We start from the raw sequence: 18,558 nt of genomic DNA, 5'->3' as shown, positions 1-18,558 counted from the left end.
TAACATACAGGTAAAGGTAAATGTGCTGAGGAAACCCAGACACACACACACACACACAAAAAGAATCAAGCTCCCTCGTAAGCATCAACGAGAATGCTAGACCCCCCGGGGACGGGTTATCTATCCTGCGCAGCTTACGGGAGATTCCCGAGCGTGCAAAAAAAATAGACCTGAGATCATCACTTCCATCCAGACACATTCGAAGCTCGTCTAAGCTGCGCGTGTGCTGACCGTGTGGGTGATGCTATCTGGGCCTCGCCGGCTCCCTCCCTCCCTCCCAGGCCTCAGGGCTCAGCCTTGAGTACCACACAGAGGAGGATTCATTTTTTTTCCGTGTCTCTGGAGCGCGGGGGGGGGAGGAGGAGATATGGAAGGTGGTGAGGGAGAGGGAGCGCGCGCGTGTGCGTATGAGAGAGAGGTGGACGAGAAGAGAATGGGAGGAGAGAAGGGAGACGGAGTGAGAGGACGTGTTGGAGTCGGTCTGTGTGAGGGCTCCTCTCTCCCTCCCTCTCTCCTTTCCTTGACCTGCGTGGAGGAGGGCTGTGTCATCCTGTCTGTGGTGCTGAGGGGCTGCGTCTCTCACCTTGACCTTGGCCGTGGTGCTGAGGGGGCTGTGGCCGGTGGCCTCCAGGTAGTCCCTCTTCTCCAGCTGGGCGGAGGAGCCCACCAGGGAGCTGAAGTTGGTGCCCAGGTGCCTCCTCAGCAGGGTCTTCTGGGGCGGGATGTTCAGCAGCATGGCCAGCGTGTCCGAGTTGAAGCGAGGCTCCAGGATCTAGGACGGGGGGGGGGAGGGGGTGAAACGGATGGATTTCATATGAAGGACATCGCACTCGGTGCGGAAGAGACACACGTGGACGTGTCTGTGAAAAGGTCAAAGATCAGATGGCGGCTTTGTGTTCATGCCAAGCGCGCACGCTTTCTGTCTCTTTTCTGCTTGGTCTGTCTCTCTCTCTATCCCAAACTTCAGTTTTTCTATCTTATCAATTTTTGTTATCACTTTCAATCCCTATACATTCTCTCTCTCTCTCTCTCTCTCTCTCTCTCTCTCTCTCTCTGTCTCTCTCTCTCTCTCTCTCTCTCTCTCTCTCTCTCTCTCTCCTCTCTCTCTCTCCCCCTCTCTCTCTCTCTCTCTCTCCTCTCTCTCTCTCTCTCTCTCTCTCTCTCTCTCTCTCTCCTCTCTCTCTCTCTCTATCTCTCTCTCTCACACACACACACTTACAATGAGCCCCCCGTGCACGCCGCTGCCCCTCAGGTTGGGGGCGTACTCCGCCAGGTCCACAGACCTCAGCCACTCCATCACCCTGTGGTTGGACCACTGCACCACCTCCGATGGGGAAGTCTTGTTCTGGGGGGAGCATACAGTCACCTCAGACATAAACACTCTCTTTTTCATTTCAAGCACACAATAACATCAAAATACATCTGAGTTAGTTTGTACAGACAACACACGCCAATGAAGACGCAGACACACACAGACCCCTCTCCTGGCCTCACCTCGTCCCCCGGTCTGCGCTTGAGGCAGTGGGGGTTGAACTTGTTGACGTGGAGGACGTGTATGGCACACTTGATGCTGAGGTGGTGGAGCTGGCTGGTGACTTTCAGGAACAGCAGGTCATTCTGGGGGCGGAGGGGAGGGGTGGAGAGGAGGGGAGGGCAGAGGGGAGGGCAGGAAGTTAACTTGCGGGGGTCAGTCCAGGTGCGACTGTAGAGTTTTGTGACTACGGGAGATGAAGGGCAGCAACGTTCTCCTAGATGGGAGGCTTGATGCTCAGACGACTCGGCAAAACACTTGAATGTGCACCGCGTTTTCCGATTATTCGCTTCATAAACAATGAACTATTTTTGTCATCGCAGCGCATCAAATCTCCAAATAGTCAACACGCCAATGCGGAATGATCGAAATGTGTTATGGGTTGGAACCCCGGAGTCAGTGAGCGATGTGCTTTACCACGGTGAGGTACTGCAGAACCCTGCCGTCCACCCGGCTCTCGTGGAACTGGTCCTTGTACTGGGGCAGGCCGATGTCATCCAGCCAGCCTGCACACAGAACACACACACACACACAGCCCTCAGCACCTCAGCATTCAAAACCACAGCAAGCCAACCTTTGCTATGAACGCTATTTGTATTGGATAAAAGTGTCTGCTAAACGAACGAGATGGCATTTTCGAAACAGTGCTCTGTTTGTTTGTTTACATACGTGTGACCCAGACGTGGTCCAACTCAGACGACTTCTCAGACTGTCTGGAGTTCAGAGACTTGACAGCCAGCTGCACCTTCTTCCTGTGGAGAGGATTCTTGATGCCCAGCTCCTGGTCACACACACACACACACGTTTACATTTAGTCATTTAGCAGACGCTCTTATCCAGAGCGACTTACAGTAAGTAAAGGGACATTCCCCCCGAGGCAAGTAGGGTGAAGTGCCTTGCCCAAGGACACAACGTCATTTGGCTTGGCATCGATCCGGCAACCTTTTGATTACTAGTCCGACTCCCTCACCGCTCAGCCATCTGACTCCCACACACACACACAATCAATACACGATGGATGCTTTTCATCCCCATCCAGATGAATTAAACCTCTTAAATTCACTCATTAACTTGAGCTGGTATCACTGGGGTTAAAACCTTTTTCACAATCCCAAGATTCTCACAAAAGCATCATCAATCTGGGCACACTGATATGTTGTTGTCATGGAGACCTGTGTCTGAGTAAAGGATGTGTATGTCAGCTCCACCTGCAGATAAGGGATGGCAGGTGAAACGAACTGGGGACCAGAACCAGACTGACAGGTGGATCTAGACTGTGATTGGACAGATAGAGCAGAAAAGGGACGGGATAGGAAGCCCTGAGGATAGGGGCGGACCCTGTCATTGCTTTGACAGCTAAACAAATGGAGATTTCACAGTCCTGTATGGAGGTAGGTGAGTGTGTATGTGTGTGTGTGTGTGTGTCTCTGTGTGCATATTCACGTGTGTGTTTATGTGTGTGCATAGGGCTCTCGACTGAAACTTTATACAATACTCTGTAGCCGACGGAAACCAAAGATGCCAATCAAACCCCCTCAGGATCACGACTCTACAGGAAGCTGAGCTCAACAGGTAACAAATGACCAGTATTTAGAGACCCTGAGCATGCTGTTTATTGCGTGTGTATATAGTGTTAATGTGTGTTTCTATGTGTGTACCTTCTCCAGGTCCTGAGGAGTGGCGGAGACGAGGGTCTGTCCGCTAGTGACCCAGTGGCGAGCCAGCTGCACGTATTGGCCGAGCCCAGACTCTGACAGCCAATCACACACCTGGTCTGTTGTCCATCTAGGGAAGGGTGTCTTCTGGTCTCTGGAGACACACACACGCACACAAACACACACACACACACAGACGTGAGATCATGTTAAACACAGCCTAGTGAGCCCGATCTCATAACTACCCTAGGAGGACTGCTGCACTGAAACAAGCAGAACTAGGACACAGAATACATATATATATATGTATATATATATATGCATACAGAAGAAAACCGAGCACAGAACAGGCTGTACAGATTAGGCATACCTCAGCAAGGAGAGCGCGTCTTTGGCCCGGGCCAATCTGGGGCCAGCTGTCGCTCTGAACCCGCCCCTTCGGAACTCCCCCATGTCTGGCTCCTCCCCCTGCATGCTTCCTGATTGGCTACGGCGGATCCTGGGTCCAAATAGATAGATAAGGATACGGTGGAAAGCGTGTGCGCGTGTGTCAGCGTGTGTTTGAATTGGTGTGTGTGTGCGGGTGAATGTGTGTGATTATATGTGTGTGTATATAGATTTTTATGCATGCATGTACTTGCATTGTTGTGTGTCCACCTGTGTGTGTATGTGTTTGAATTTTGCGTATCTGCCCGTGTGTAGGGCTTTGTGTTTGTGTGTGTTTGCGTGTGTGTGTGTGTGTCTGCCTGTGCTCATGTGTGTGTTTGCAGCACTCACTTCCCCCACAGCTTCCTGATGCCCCTGGTGCTCTTCCTGTTCTCCGGGGAGACGGGGGAGTGCTGTCCAGAGTCCAGCCCCGAAGACAGAGGGGACAGGTCGGACAGCAGCGCCTCACCCAGACCCTCTGGCCTCCCTGGAGCACACAGGAAGACCGGACATCAACAACGCAACCTAGCATCGCACTGGCTAGGCGGAGCTTGTGTCACCAAGATAATCTGAAACAGTTTGGGCTGTAATGCCCCCTTCCACCCGCCCGCCCGCCCACACCCCTTCCAACCCCCTTCAGTGAGGATGTGATGTCAATAATTAAGTGTCAGATCTGTGTAATAAGCAGTAGATAGTGTGCATATCCATGCAGTACCCACCGACTTCAAACAGATCAAGTCTCCCACGAGACCCTGAGCAGAAGTTAGCATGGAGGGAGGAGGCGGGGAGAGAGGGAAGTGTTAATCACCGCGGATAGAGTGCACCAAAGCCTGCTTATGTCCATAATTACACTCTGTGTCGAGATGATCGTCTTTATCAGCTGAGTATTCACTGAGTAAGTCGTGGAAGAAGGGCGAACCTCCCTCGCCTGTTTTGATATCGTTTAATACCCTGGAATGTGACTCTGGAATGAGTCAGAGGAATGTCACTATGCATCCATGTTTGTTTCCACAGAGAGAGAGTTCCTTCTGGTTGATTCAGTGTCTGAGCTCAGCACGCACCCCTCATGTCCACACACCTCTCCTCTGGCTCTCTCCTATCTCAAAGAGATACACATGGGGGATTTGAACCTGTGACCTCTACATCTGCAGTGAAATGCTCTACTACTGAGCAAGAACTACAGTCTTTGACTCACTGAGGGTCCTAATAAACATAACTGAAGTTCTACTCTGCTCGTGTGTGCTGTGTGCCAGTGTGTGCTGTGTTTGCTAGTCTGTGCTGTGTGTTCTGTGTGCTAGTCTGTGCTGTGTGCTAGTCTGTGCTGTGTGCTAGTGTGTTCTGTGTGCTAGTCTGTGCTGTGTGCTAGTGTGTTCTGTGTGCTAGTCTGTGCTAGTGTGTGCTAGTCTGTGCTGTGTGCTAAACTGTGCTGTGTCTGCTAGTGTGCTGTGTGCTAGTCTGTGCTGTGTGCTAGTGTGTGCTGTGTGCTAAACTGTGCTGTGTCTGCTGTGTGTGCTGTATGTGTTGTGTACTATAGTGTCTGTATACAGCACTGTACAGCCCTAAAGTGTAAATATACAGTACTATACAGTGCTATAGTGGACATATATAGTACAGTGCAGTATTTTACAGTACTATAGTGGATGTATACTGTACTACACAGTACTATGGTATATATACAATACTATACAGTGCTATGGTGTATATATACATAACTGTACAATACTATAGTGTAAGTATACAGTACTATACAGTCCTCCACAGTACTATAGTGTAAGTATACAGTACTACATAGTTCTACAGGGTCAGTATACAGAACTGTACAGTACTACAGTGTAAGTATACAGTACTATACAGTACCCAGGGCTGGAGCACTGGCACTCCGACAGCGATCTTCAGCCAGAGATTAAGCAGCAAGCAGAGGGAGCACATAGACAGAGAGACAGACAGCCAGACACACGTAGGCAGAAACAGAAACACACAGATAGACAGACAGCCATGCATATAAACAGACATACAGACAGGGTAGTCAGACAGACAGGCAAGACAGTCAGACAGACAGTCAGACAGGCAGTCAGACAGGCAGGGAGGGAGGCAGGACAGAGGAGGGATGGAGAGGAGAAGGAGGAAGGTTAGTAAACAGAGAGGAAAAAGAAGTAAAAACACCCTCATGCCAACCAGACTCTTGCTAGAAGGACCCAAACTGGAGAGAACACTCCACTTCTAAGTTCCTGACATTCACATTAGAATCCCCTTTCTTAAAATTACTTCTGATCTGACCTAAAATGCTGATAAATTTACCTAAACAACATGTCCCAAAACCTTCAGTGACAATTCTGCTATTACACACTGTCTACAACCAGAAGTACCTTCTGGTTACAGATAACCCACAGACCCGAAATGGCATCTTGGCTGTGAAGTGCCGACTCACTCAGGTTGTAGTCATTGTCGTCGCTCTCCACAGGAGACAGCTGGACGGGCGAGTACTTCTCCCTCTGGCCGTTCACCTCCCGTCGCGACAGCTTCCCTGGGAGGGTCTGGTACTTGTTCATCTCCTGGGGGAGATTCTGGAGAGTGGGGGGGGGGGCAGGGGTGGCAGGAAAAGCATAAAAAGTCTCATTTAACTGCAGAGCCTCAATCACGAAACAAAAACAACAAAAAAGATATCGAGCACAATATCTCGTATGATATAGAGATTCATATCTCTTGCTGTGTTACATAACTGGGTTCCAGACTTGGCCTGGCTCGAAAAACCATATTTTCCCAGTCTGTTCTATTCCAACTGATATGAAGTTTATGCTATAGTTCATGTTATTGTCTTGGCGTGGCCGTCACTAGCGTTTAGGAGACGGCAGGCGGAGGGCCGAGAGAGAGAGGGCTGGGGTCTGGTGCTGGCGGGTGTGACCCAGACTGCAGCTGACAGGAGCAGGTGAACCATTGGCCAAGTGCAGGTCACATGGGACAGGCGAGTGGGCAGGGGGAAAAGTCAAAGGTCAGGGGGTTAGCTGTCTGTGACGTCACGCAGTGTGAAATACCTCAGAGTCGGGTACGAGATGGACCGGTTCAGCTTCATGCTAGAGGCAGGTGGGGTAGCGCATGGAACAGAGAATGTAAGCACACACACACACATGCACACACACACAGGCACGCACACACAGGCAGGCGCACACACACACACACACTGTTAGTACAGCGACTAATAAAAGCTAGTAAAGATAGCAACTCAACACTTGCATTAGTAAAGCAGATGAGCAGGGGTGTATTCCAGAAAGCAGGTCATGTGACATACCTGGGTAAGTTGACTCCCCAGCTGACACCCAGCATTGTAGCAACATTGCCAGTAGGTTGCTGCAACATTGTGAATCAGCTGGTGGGTTAACTTACCCGGTTGTGTTGCATAACCTGCTTTCTGGAATACCCCCCGGGTGTTAGGTTGTGCTTGTTGACGGACACACCGAGAGAAGACAGGAAGTAGATCAAACGCACCTTTGGTAACGAGCCGCTCTGCAGCTCCTCTAAGCTGCTGGACAGCATCCGTGGCTGTGACCTTTCAGGAAAACACACAGACACACACACACACACATAGTTCAACCAGAAAGTCACAAAGAACAGCTATGTTGTGTGTGTACGTATTGATAAGTGTACAAGAAGAAGTAGAAGTTAGAGAAGATCTGTGTTTTGCTGTCAGTCATTAATATGACTGGCTGGTTCTAGTTCCTTTATGGCTGGTTTTGGTGTGGCTGGTTGAGGGGTCTGCATGACACCGTGCTTGACTGTTACCTGATCAGAATTGACTGTGTGTACAGGGTTTCCCGAAGAAAATGTGTTAGTCAAGGTGGTTAGGTGAGATTTGCTGATGGACCGGGGGGGGGTTCTCTAGAGAACTTCCAAAAACGAAGTTCTCTAGAGAACGGAGACTTCCAAAAAAACGTACAACGTAGTTAAGGCGGCAGGCGTGTGTTGCAAAGGCGCCTTAACAGCAAAGTGCTGCAGGAAACCCTGGTGTACAGAACAAGCAGGGTGGGTGTGTGCGTGTTTGTGTGTGTGTGTGTGTGTGTGAGAGAGGTGGGGACATTGCAGTGACAGGAATGACACCACTCTCTAATCCACCCTCCCCTCCCACCCCATCGTCCCTAATTAGCACTGAGAACAAACAAAGGGCCTTGCCCGCCTCTCTGCCTCCCTCTCTGCCCCCCCCCCCCCCGCCTCTCTGCCTCCCTCTGAGTGCCTGTCTGCCTCCCTCTCTGCCCGCCTCTCTGCCTCCCTCTCTGCCCGCCTCTCTGCCTCCCTCTCTGCCCCCCCGCCTCTCTGTCTCCCTTTGAGTGCCTGTCTGCCTCCCTCTCTGCCCGCCTCTGTGCCTCCCTCTGCCTGCCTCTGTGCCTCCCTCTGAGTGCCTCTCTGCCTGCCTCCCTCTCTGCCTGCCTCTGCCTGTCTCTCATCCACCTACCAGGCTGTGCTGTGGTAGCCTCCATCTCCAGGGGAAACTAGGGACATCTCCACGGGGGTCTGGAAACTTCGACAGCTAGGAGAGAGGGGGGTGGGGGAGACAGAGAGACAGACAGGGAGACAGCAGGATACAGAGAGAGGATGTTTATGTGTGTTATGAGCGTTTACACTCATTCACCCTTTTGTGTCCCAAGAGGATCTCATTTACAGACAGACCGCAACAACAAAAAGCTTGGGGACTCTCTCTCTCTCTCTCTCTCTCTCTCTCTCTCTCTCTCTCTCTCTCTCTGTATCTCTCTCTCTCTCTCTCTCTCTCTGTGTTCATGCACCTGTGTGAGTGCGTTTGTGTATGCATGCATGCATGTGTAATCATGTGTGTGTGTGTTTGTGTGTGTGGAGTAGCCTGTACCTGGAATCCAGCTCTCTCTGGAAGGAGGGCGGAGACACGAAGAGAGGAGACGAACCTCGGGAGGACATCTGCACAAGAGATAGCTTTATACACACTGTACACACACACATACACACACACCTCACACACACCTCACACACACCTCACACTCACCTCACACTTCACACACACCTCACACACACCTCAGATATATACTTCTCACACACCCTGAGCAGAATCCATTCAGTCACAGGACTTGCCATGTCCAAGCTTATGTTGAACAAATAAATGTCTGCATTACATTTGGAAATATACTTCATGTTGAAATCAAGATAACAGCGAGAGTTACCTCGGTCCTGATGACGTCACAGTGGGCCTTGTGTGTGAGTGCCCGCAGCACGAGGCTCCTACTCAGCTCCTCCTCGCTGCTGCCAGACAGCATCCTCTCCTCCCCCTGGGTCAGGGCCAGGACCCTCTCCTCCCCCTGGGTCAGGGCCAGGGTCCTCTCAACCCCCTGGGTCAGGGCCAGGGTCCTCTCACCGCCCTGGGTCAGGGCCAGGGTCCTCTCTATCCCCAGCCCCAGGGTTCTGTCTCCCCCTTGGGTCAGAGCCAGAACCTCCTTCATCTTCCTGTACTGGCCTAGGAGCACCGTCAGCTCCTCTATGTGGCGGTCCTGATGCACACACACACACACACACACAGATTATGTCCATATGCAGACACATGCACACACAAAAAATGTATGCCATAAACACAATGTATTTAGACATGTTCAAATATCACTGTTGGTTCCAGAAATTTTTTTTCCTTTTCAGGTTATCCAGGAGAGTGTCAACTGTAAGATGCTGGAGGACGTACCTTCTCTTCATTGGATGCTAACAAAGATTCCATCCCCATTTTCAACCTATGGAATTCTTGGTCTAGAAAGAGAACAGGATATGGTCAAGTTTCACACACCAACATTTTTTAAGAATAAACGTCTGAAAGACACACACACACACACACATGCACAGGGAACCGGAGCCAACAGAGGTTTGGCACAGCTCTCTTTCTGCTCTCTCAACGTTCTGCCCACCCTCCTCTAACCCCCCCCCCTCCTTTAACCCCCCCCCCCTCCCTCTTCCTCTGCAGCTGTAGGGTCTGACAGACTAGGTGTGACAGACATGACATGATGTCAGACTAAATTAGAGGAGAACAGACACAGTCACACAGACACCACAGACAGCAGCACAACATACCGGCTAGTTATCGGGCAGTGGTTCCCAAGAGCTAACTCTTAGCCTTAGAGAGTATGAAATGCACGCTAGCAAGTTAGCTGGCAAGCCTCAGTCCATACCTTAGCCATGCTCATTGGGGAAATACTCTTTATCCACACAGCACAGCAGTATGTGTCTCTCGCTAAGAAGCTAGTTCCCTGACAACAACCTCTGGAGCTAACATTTGCCTCTTAGATATCTGAAATGTGATCAGTGCTGTGCTCCAGATGCAGTCTTACATTTGTCAAGCAGCTGTCTGTACATCTCCTCTACAGCAGGGGGCAGCATTAGGAGACAAGAGTGAAGGACGGATGGGGTTGTTAGTGTTAGTGTCCAACTCCTACCTTTCAATATTTCACTCAGGCAGAGCTGTCAAGCTGTTCTCGTTCAGTTAGTCGCTTCTAGGTTTTTAGGACGGGTTTTCAGTAAAAACCTCCTCCGATCCACGTCCAGTCCAAGATGCAGGGCACGCAGGATTCATGAAACATGGGTGAGACATGTCTCACACACTTTGTCTCCCCGACGTTTTGCTAAGAAAGCTACATTAAACGATCGCATCCTCAGGTCTTTAAAACACGCTGTCCCTCCCACATTTGAAAACAGACCCACGGCCCCGGTGAGATGACTGAGAAGACAGGAGTCCACTGACCTTTGTCTGAGGTGTCATGGCTGGACGAGGGCCTGCTCAGCAGCTGGCTCTGTAAACTCTGAATCTCAGTGTCCTTGGACGCCAGGAGCTGCTGTAGGTCGGATATTTCTGCCTGCAGACATGAGCAGTCGAGTTGGCACACGTTCAATCGCTCAAATCGATTATCGTACAATAGTATTAGCCAGCCAACGTTCTTGGGGGGCAACACTTAACATTAAGTCTGTATTACCTACCACGGGACTACATAGCATTACACAGAGTAACAACAGTATAGGTACAGTGCCCTCCAAAAGTATTGGAACAGTGAGGCGAATTCCTTTATTTTTGCTGTAGACTGAAAACATTTGGGCTTGACATCAAATAATGAACGTGAGACCAGAGATCAACGTTTCAGCTTTTATTTCCAGGTATTTACATCAGGATCTGATGCACAACTAAGAAAATATCACATTTTGTTTGAATCCACCCATTTGTCATGTGATCAAAAGTATTGGAACAGATATACTTAAAACATATTTAAGTGAATAAGACTTAATATTTAGTTGCAAATCCTTTGCTTTCAATAACTGCAGCAAGTCTGTGACCCATTGACGTCACCAAACTTTTGCATTCTTCCTTTTTGATGCTTTCCCAGGCTTTCACTGCAGCCTCTTTCAGTTGTTGTTTGTTTTGTGGGGTTCCTCCCTTCAGTCTCCTCTTAAGCAGGTAAAATGCATGCTCTATAGGGTTTAAGTCTGGAGATTGACTTGGCCAGTCTAATACCTTTCATTTCTTGCCCCTGATGAACTCCTTTGTTGTTTTGGCAGTGTGTTTTGGGTCGTTATCTTGCTGCATGATGAAGGCTCTGCCAATCAGTTTGGTTGCATCTTTCCTTAAATTGGCAGACAAAATGTTTCTGTAGACTTCCGAGTTCATTTTGCTGCTGCCATCATGTGTTACATCCTCAATGAAGATTAATGAGCCCGTCCCAGAAGAAGCCATGCAAGCCCAAGCCATGACATTACCTCCACCGTGTTTCACAGATGAGCTTGTGTGTTTGGGATCATGAGCAGTTCCTTTCTTTCTCCAAACTTTAGCCTTTCCATCACTTTGGTAAAAGTTAATCTTTGTCTCATCAGTCCATAAAACTTTGTCCCAGAATTTTTGAGGTTCATCTCTGTACTTTTTGGCAAATTCCAACCTGGCCTTCCTATTCTTCTTGCTAATGAGTGGTTTGCATCTTCTGGTGTAGCCCTTGTACTTTTGTTCATGAAGTCTTCTGCGAACAGTAGATAGTGATACCTTCACTCCTGCCATCTGGAGGTTGTTGCTGATCTCACTAACAGTTGTTTTAGGGTCTTTCTTTACAGCTCTCACAATGTTTCTGTCATCAACTGCTGATGTTTTCCTTGGTCTACCTGTTCGACGTCTGTTATTTAGTACACCAGTAGTTTTCTTCTTCTTCAGGACATTCCAAATGGTTGTACTGGCTATGGCCAATGTTTCTGCAATGGCTCTGATTGATTTTCCATCTTCTCTAAGACTCACAATTGCTTGTTTTTCACCCAAAGACAGCGCTCTGGTTTTCATGTTGTTTTCACCTCTGAATACAGTCTGCATAGACAAAACCTATCTTACCCAATCTGAACCTGAGTGTAGACATTCAGTGGTATTTATTGATTGAATAATGTATGTAATAGGACACACCTGGGCAACAAAACACACCTGTCAGTCATATGTTCCAATACTTTTGCTCACGTGACAAATGGGTGGGTTCGAACAAAAAGGTGATATTTTCTAATTTGTGCATCAGATCCTGATGTAAATACCTGGAAATAAAAGCTGAAACGTTGATCTCTGGTTTCACATTCATCGTTTGATGTCAAGCCCAAATGTTTTCAGTCTACAGCAAAAATAAAGGAATTGGCCTCACTGTTCCAATACTTTTGGAGGGCACTGTATATAGGAGTTGCTATGTGATTAAATGGTAATATCAGTGGCGGGGCTGTGACAAATCTTATTTCCGGAAGGCTCTACCGCGATTAGCACGGTATAGTCAAATTCCATACCCGAAGGGCAAATTCATACCGGTATATTTCTAAACCGTTCATATAGTCAACCGGTATAGGTCTACACAAAAGTGTAAGAAGGCATGGTGAAGGGGAGGGGTGTAAGGGGTAAGTGAATGTTGTCCAGGGTCAGTTGAAGGTTGAGTGTCCAAAACAAGATTACTGTCAACATCCACTTACCCCTGGAAAGCCCAACCTCCCCCATACCCCGTTTAACGTGTACAGCTAAGCCAGAGCCACAGTGAGCCATTAATGGAAAGGGTTGCCCATTTGCCCATTTTTGCTAGTCATCTGTTACTTGTCATCTTATTGGCTGGTAATCTGTTTGAGTGAGCGGCTGTGAATGGCTGTCACGGCGAGCAGCGTGGAAGCCACCCAGAGGAGACGGGCACCCACAGAGATCAGGCCGCGACACGCCACACTCTCCGCAACGCCCCGTCGTAAAACACCCAACAGACGGCATGCACATCACAACAACAGAGGAATCTCACTGAACCAATAGGCGAACAGAGTCATTTGTCACAGCCCCTCGGTTTTACGAGACTGTGGGTGTTGAACTTGGTCAGAACGCGCATAAACACACACACACAAACACACACACACACACACTCATACATATCCAGTACACACATACACACAGGCACACACACATATACAGTACACACTCACAGACAAACACCACCAATGACCCATATCCTGCAAAGGCACAACGCAAATGAGAGAGTTCTCGAGACTCATATATCCAAGCAGAGGAGGGGCCGATATGTAAGATATCCAACAGATACGTGCGACATCTAAAAGGCAGACATATGTGAGAGTGGGCGTTCCCTCTCTGGCTCCTCTAAACAAGGTCTTCCATTAGCTAACAGGAAGCCAGTGAGGCGTGGAGAGGCTGCTGTTCTGCAGGCGGGGGGGCAGGAGGGCCGAGATGTCAGATGATGTCTACATCAAAAACACCACTCGCTCCGTCACTTATTTATTTTGCTCACTTTCTCTTCTTCATGTCTCCTCTTTCCAACTCTCTTTCTGTCCCCCCCTCCCCTCCTTTTTCTCTCTCCTCTACCAGTGTAAACAACAGCGTAAACAAACAAAAACGCCATTAAGAGCGGTCTTCTTAACGGCAACATAGTGGGATCTCTGTTCAAAAAGGACTACAGATATGCCCCGGTCAGGGTAGAAACCTTATTGGTCGAATGAGATTCCACAACCACAAAGGTCAACATGTGGGGGAGGAAGAAGAGGAGGGGGAAGAGAGAGCGAGACGTGGGAGAGGAGGAGCGGGGAAAGGAGGAGGAAAAGGAGTAGAAGAAAGTGCGAGGAAAGCTCGGAGAAAGAATAGAGGGGAGACAGAGGGAGAGGAGGGAGGGAAAGGAGTGTGAGGAAGAGGAGGAGAAACAGGAGGGTGAAGAGGGAGAGGAGGAGGGAAACGGAGGAAGAGGAGGAGGAGGAGGAGGAGGAGGAGGAAGAAGAGGAGGAGGAGGAGGAGGAGGAGGAAGAAGAGGAGGAGGAGGAGGAAGAAGAGGAGGAGGAACAGGAGGATGAAGAGGGAGAGGAGGAGGGAAACGGAGGAACAGGAGGAGGAGGAAGAAGAAGAGGAGGAGGAGGAGGAGGGGGAAGGGGAAGAGGAGGAAGAGGCACCTGTGCGGCCCGCCATCGTTCCTCCCAGTGCTGCTTCTCTACCTGTGTGTGCTCCACTGTCAGCTTCAGGCTAGACAGCTTGGTCATGAGAGACTGGTAGCACACGTGGAGAGAGTAGGAGATAGACAGCTGGCAGAGTAGACGGAGGGGGAGAGAGGGAGGGAGAGAGGGGGGGGAGAGAAACCGAGTGAAAGCCAGAAAGTGTGCGGGAGAGACACGGAGAGGCAGACGGAGGGAGAGAGAGGGAGAGAGAGAGAGAGAGAAACCGAAAGAGGATTGAGGAATGAAAGGAAGAAAAAGGGAAAAAGTGAAAGACAGAGAGACTACTGAAGAGAGAAAGCCAGAAATGTGCACAGTAAGCTGCATACAAACGGAAGAAGAAGATAACAATTAAACAGAAATGGTACAGCAATGTTTCCAGAGGAAACGGGAAATGTTAATAAAATAAGACAAACGATAACCAACAAGGTTTTTCATTCGGTCACATTCACCGAGATCCTGTGAATGGAGTTCAGTGGCACGCCACAGAGAGTTAGTGAGCCGAGAAATAGAGGAGGCAGAGGAGAAGGGAGGGTGGAGAACAGGGCTGTCCCGTTTTCCTCGGAGATACCTTAGTCGCCTTCAGTTTCCTCTCGTACTGGGTCTTCTCTCCCTCCAGCTCGTCCACTTTGCCCTTCAGCTGCCGGAGCTCCTGCAGCAAGCCCTGTCCACACAGGGAACACAGCACACCGACATTTTAGCGAGTCACGAGCTGGCACCCTTCGCTAAGGGCTGAGCGTGACCACAAACACCACACAGATCTCCGCTTCCTCCACCCCACAGCGTGACAGCATCCCAGAGCCACTAGAAACCATGAATGAGAGCAGTCAGTAATCATTTCCGTGCTACACGCAACAGGTGATCGAGATACAGGTGTGCTATTAGGGGGGGGGTGGGGGGGGGGGGGGTTCAAACGAGGAGTCCAGAACAGCCACCACAACCGTGCGGTTATAGACACACGAAAAGCCCAACCCCGCGTGACAAGAACGGTCATATCCACCTTCAGCTGAAACCTAGAGTAGCATCTCCACAAGAGAAGGGAGGAGGAAGAGGGCAGCCAGCCAGGGTGGAGTTAGTAAGGTCAACCACAGAAAAAAAAATGCACACACACCACACCAGTAAAAGGAATATCACTACCTGGAGTCATAGACACCCCAAAACAAAGACCACACAACAACCACCACATCTAGGTCGACATATGTTTACCAACACTCATAAATACTTGGGGTGTAACTTCGAGTGACTGACTGGGTGGGCAGCATTTGCACTGTCTAGTCAGATCTGGTTGGTTCCAGGCTACATCCAGTGCACCTCAAGTATTTGAAAGTATTTGATAGTCGATTGTGAACAAAGTTTGAATCCTATGGATTGCCGCTTGTGAATACTGTACAATAGAAGGCAAGTGGGGAAAACTGAAAGGGAAGATGTTAGTCAGAGTCTGCTCTTCCTGTGGGAGCAGAAATGGTCTGTCTCCACCAACGGTATGTCCAGTCAATGTTCTGGAGATACTATACTTTCATCCCGTAGCAGAAGAAACTGGACTCGAGAATGAGAAGGTCCTGGTCTGCTGTAGGTCAGAGAGTTCATTTTTACACTGAAACGAGTGCTCATTTAGCAGACGCTTTTTATCCAAAGCGAAGAGTTCAGAAGGGGATTACACAGACAACCAGGCTGATGGATACCGTCCTTAGAGTAGAGTGGACTGCCTTTTGCATTCATCAACCTGCTTTCCTGTATACTGGCTGTGTATTATCTCTGTGTTTACTCTGTGTTCATATGAAGGCTCTCTTTCCTCCACTTTGCTCCTCTAAAAGACTTTGCACTGAAAACGATTTCAGGGTCTTTGAATGTATTCATTCTACTCGAGTGCTGTTTCCTGTCTGATGTTGCTCTCTCTCCACTGGCTGACTGATACATGGATACAAACTCCAGAACCTGGATAAGAAGACACATCGTTGGTAGAGATAGACCTTTTCTTTTTCCACTTTTCGAAAAGCGCCTGTAGCGTGAATAAGGGTGACCCCTCCTCCCAACTCCCTTTGGTTCAGACACCGGTAGAGACATGAGAAAACCGCTTCACCTGGCCATCTGATAGGCCAGGTAGAAACCTCATCCTTATCCAATCCCATCCAGTCCTGTCAGATCTACAATACAACTGGGGAAGTAGGGGCAGGCCACAGACCCTGTCCCAATATTTGTCCTTGTCTACATTCTGGGTTTATCTCCAGTGTAAACATCAGAGCCTAGAGCCGGACAAATCTCAGGAGCCCTTCTGTTCGGGACAAGATGCAGGGTGAGTCTTCCTACATGCTCTCCTCCACAGCGGCAGCAGTCGTCCAGGTCCCAGGCCCCCAGGCCCGTGTCCGAGCCCCCCAAGCCCACGTCGGGGCTCTGGTCGTGAGCCTGGCGGGCCGCCATCTCCCCCTGAGCCTCCTCGAGGGCTCGCTTCTCCTGGATGCGAGTGTTGATCTCCTCCTGAAACCTACACATCTCCTCCTGGAGGTCACTAATCAGGTTCACTACGCACTGGAGGACACAGAGGGAGGGAGGAACAGGACGGACAAAAAAAAGGAGAGATGGAAAGAAAGTACGAGAGAAAGAATCAAAAACATGTTTGCTGGTTTAGAGATGATATACACACAAGGGAGGAAGGAAATGGACTGCAGAGACACAGGGAGTAAGGGTATGGGGAACAAGGGAACAACATAAAGAACATAAAGAAAGTCTCCAAATATGGTTGAAGGATCCGAACATCCACACTGATAAGAAGATCCACTCTGCTGTGAGGATAAAATGTTTTTTTTAAACAAAAGAAGATTCAGAATGGAGAAACACAAGGTTACAGTTGATGTAAGGGCTGTTTTCTTTTATCGTAGCATGAAATATGAATCTTCACACCAGGAGCAGAGTAAGGGTTAGGATTAGAGGTGTGCAGGTCCAGCTCGCTTCAGATAGGATCTATGTGACTAATCTTAGACACACTGACAGAAACCCTCTGACAGTGGACAGAGGAAGCAGTCATACGATAGGTCAAGAGGATGATAAGACACATGCAGCCCAACTATATATAACCTCCACATGCTCAAAGCTGTGCATTGAGCGACTGTGTATGTGTTAGTGTACGCGAGTGTGTATATCCACAGGTGTGTTTGTGGTCGAGTGTTTGTCTGCGTGTGTCTGTGGTTGGGTGTGTATCCGCACGTGTCTGTGGTTGTAATTGATCGTGTGTTTGTGTGTGTGAAGGAGATAAAGAGATAGCATGCATGTGGCATGTGTGTGTGGTTGGCGGGCTGAGGGCCTGGTTTCCGCGGTGAAAGTGTTTGCACTTGAGGAATGCCCAAAGCAATTTACAGCCCTTCTGCCTGTCGGTGTGGGGCCTAGCAGCTGTCCCCTCTGGGACGCAGCCTGTTGACGAAACAAACGTGCCCCTGGTCTCAGTTACCACGGCAGCCAGCAGCCGCAAAGCAACACTACCGGACGTTATAGATTTATGGGAGAGAAGGCTGAAAGGATTGACCTCCAAGACTGTGTGCTTTACTTGACAGACTGAGAACTCTCTCAATGTCATTGTCTCTCAAAAACTCACACACAGTGAGTAAATATCACTTACCTACTTACCAAGGCAACACTGCATAATTATGTTGAGCGTTATGAGTCCATTTGCTCATGTTATTGCTACATTTCAGAACGTATTCAATTCATGTTTGGTTTTCACCCGGCTGTGACAGTCATGGCTGTTTGTTGTGCTAAGGGGGAAGGTTTGGATTCTGTAAAACATTGACGATTTTCACTTCAAGCTACTTCTTCAAAAAGGCTCATAAATAACAAATACACAAACTCAATTCATAAACAGTATGTGTGTGTGAAACCGGAGGGAGAGAGGCAGTGAGAGAGGTTGTGTATGTGTCCTGTATGGGTCCCGTATGTGTACTGTATGAATACTCCATGTGTACTGTAAATGTACGATTTCCAGATTTTCCTGAAGATGTCTGATTGCTCATCTGAACGTGCAGACGGGTGGTTCTGTGTCGTGCCATGTCTCATCTATCCATCTGTCTGTCAGCGCCTCTCTTCCTCTCCCTCTCCCTCAATCCTTTCCCCTCCCCTCAGCCGCTCTCCCCTCCCCCTAACCCCTCTCCTTCTCTCTCTTCCAACCCCCTCATTTCCTGTCCAGTTTATCAGTCTGGTGCCTGTGGGGGTTACCCTGCCTGGCTCTGTCCACAGCACTTAATCATGTTTATCCAAACAAGACCACATCTAGGGCTTCAATGGGAAAGTGGGGACTGTGGCAGCTATTTCTACAATGGCCAGACACACTCACACACACACATTAACACACACACACACACACACAGCCAAGGTCACGGGTGCATCCCTCCCCTCCCCTTCCCTTCCTCAGTGTCTTGCAGTGCCATTGCACAATAAAACAGCTGGACGTGACAATTCACAAAGCAATACAAAGGCCTTACTGAGGTGCTGTTCAAC

General features: G+C 49.2%; 1 protein-coding gene across 6 annotated transcripts in view; it reads right to left on the bottom strand.

The window, feature by feature from the left end:
- Positions 1–18,558, bottom strand: part of ppfibp2b (PPFIA binding protein 2b) — a 51,615-nt gene that overhangs the window by 1,183 nt on the left and 31,874 nt on the right. For 4 of the 6 annotated variants that reach the window (XM_047050841.1, XM_047050839.1, XM_047050843.1 and 1 more), the window contains 18 exons: positions 16,381–16,599; positions 14,645–14,737; positions 10,349–10,460; positions 9,302–9,363; positions 8,793–9,116; positions 8,465–8,532; positions 8,057–8,131; positions 7,096–7,156; positions 6,645–6,683; positions 6,041–6,176; positions 3,964–4,099; positions 3,557–3,685; positions 3,190–3,340; positions 2,201–2,312; positions 1,949–2,037; positions 1,495–1,617; positions 1,220–1,345; positions 584–772 (listed from right to left, as the gene is read on the bottom strand). In XM_047050841.1, coding sequence (XP_046906797.1) covers positions 584–772; positions 1,220–1,345; positions 1,495–1,617; positions 1,949–2,037; positions 2,201–2,312; positions 3,190–3,340; positions 3,557–3,685; positions 3,964–4,099; positions 6,041–6,176; positions 6,645–6,683; positions 7,096–7,156; positions 8,057–8,131; positions 8,465–8,532; positions 8,793–9,116; positions 9,302–9,363; positions 10,349–10,460; positions 14,645–14,737; positions 16,381–16,599 — 2,244 coding nt within the window. The remainder of the gene's footprint in view (positions 1–583; positions 773–1,219; positions 1,346–1,494; positions 1,618–1,948; positions 2,038–2,200; positions 2,313–3,189; positions 3,341–3,556; positions 3,686–3,963; positions 4,100–6,040; positions 6,177–6,644; positions 6,684–7,095; positions 7,157–8,056; positions 8,132–8,464; positions 8,533–8,792; positions 9,117–9,301; positions 9,364–10,348; positions 10,461–14,644; positions 14,738–16,380; positions 16,600–18,558) is intronic. The other 2 variants (XM_047050840.1, XM_047050842.1) reach the window with 2 other exon arrangements.

The sequence above is a fragment of the Hypomesus transpacificus genome, unplaced genomic scaffold, assembly GCF_021917145.1.
Source record: "Hypomesus transpacificus isolate Combined female unplaced genomic scaffold, fHypTra1 scaffold_129, whole genome shotgun sequence".
NCBI classification, from domain to species: Eukaryota; Metazoa; Chordata; class Actinopteri; order Osmeriformes; family Osmeridae; genus Hypomesus; species Hypomesus transpacificus.
The sequence above is the reverse complement of the archived record's forward strand: the minus strand, read 5'-3'. Positions and strand labels throughout refer to the sequence as shown.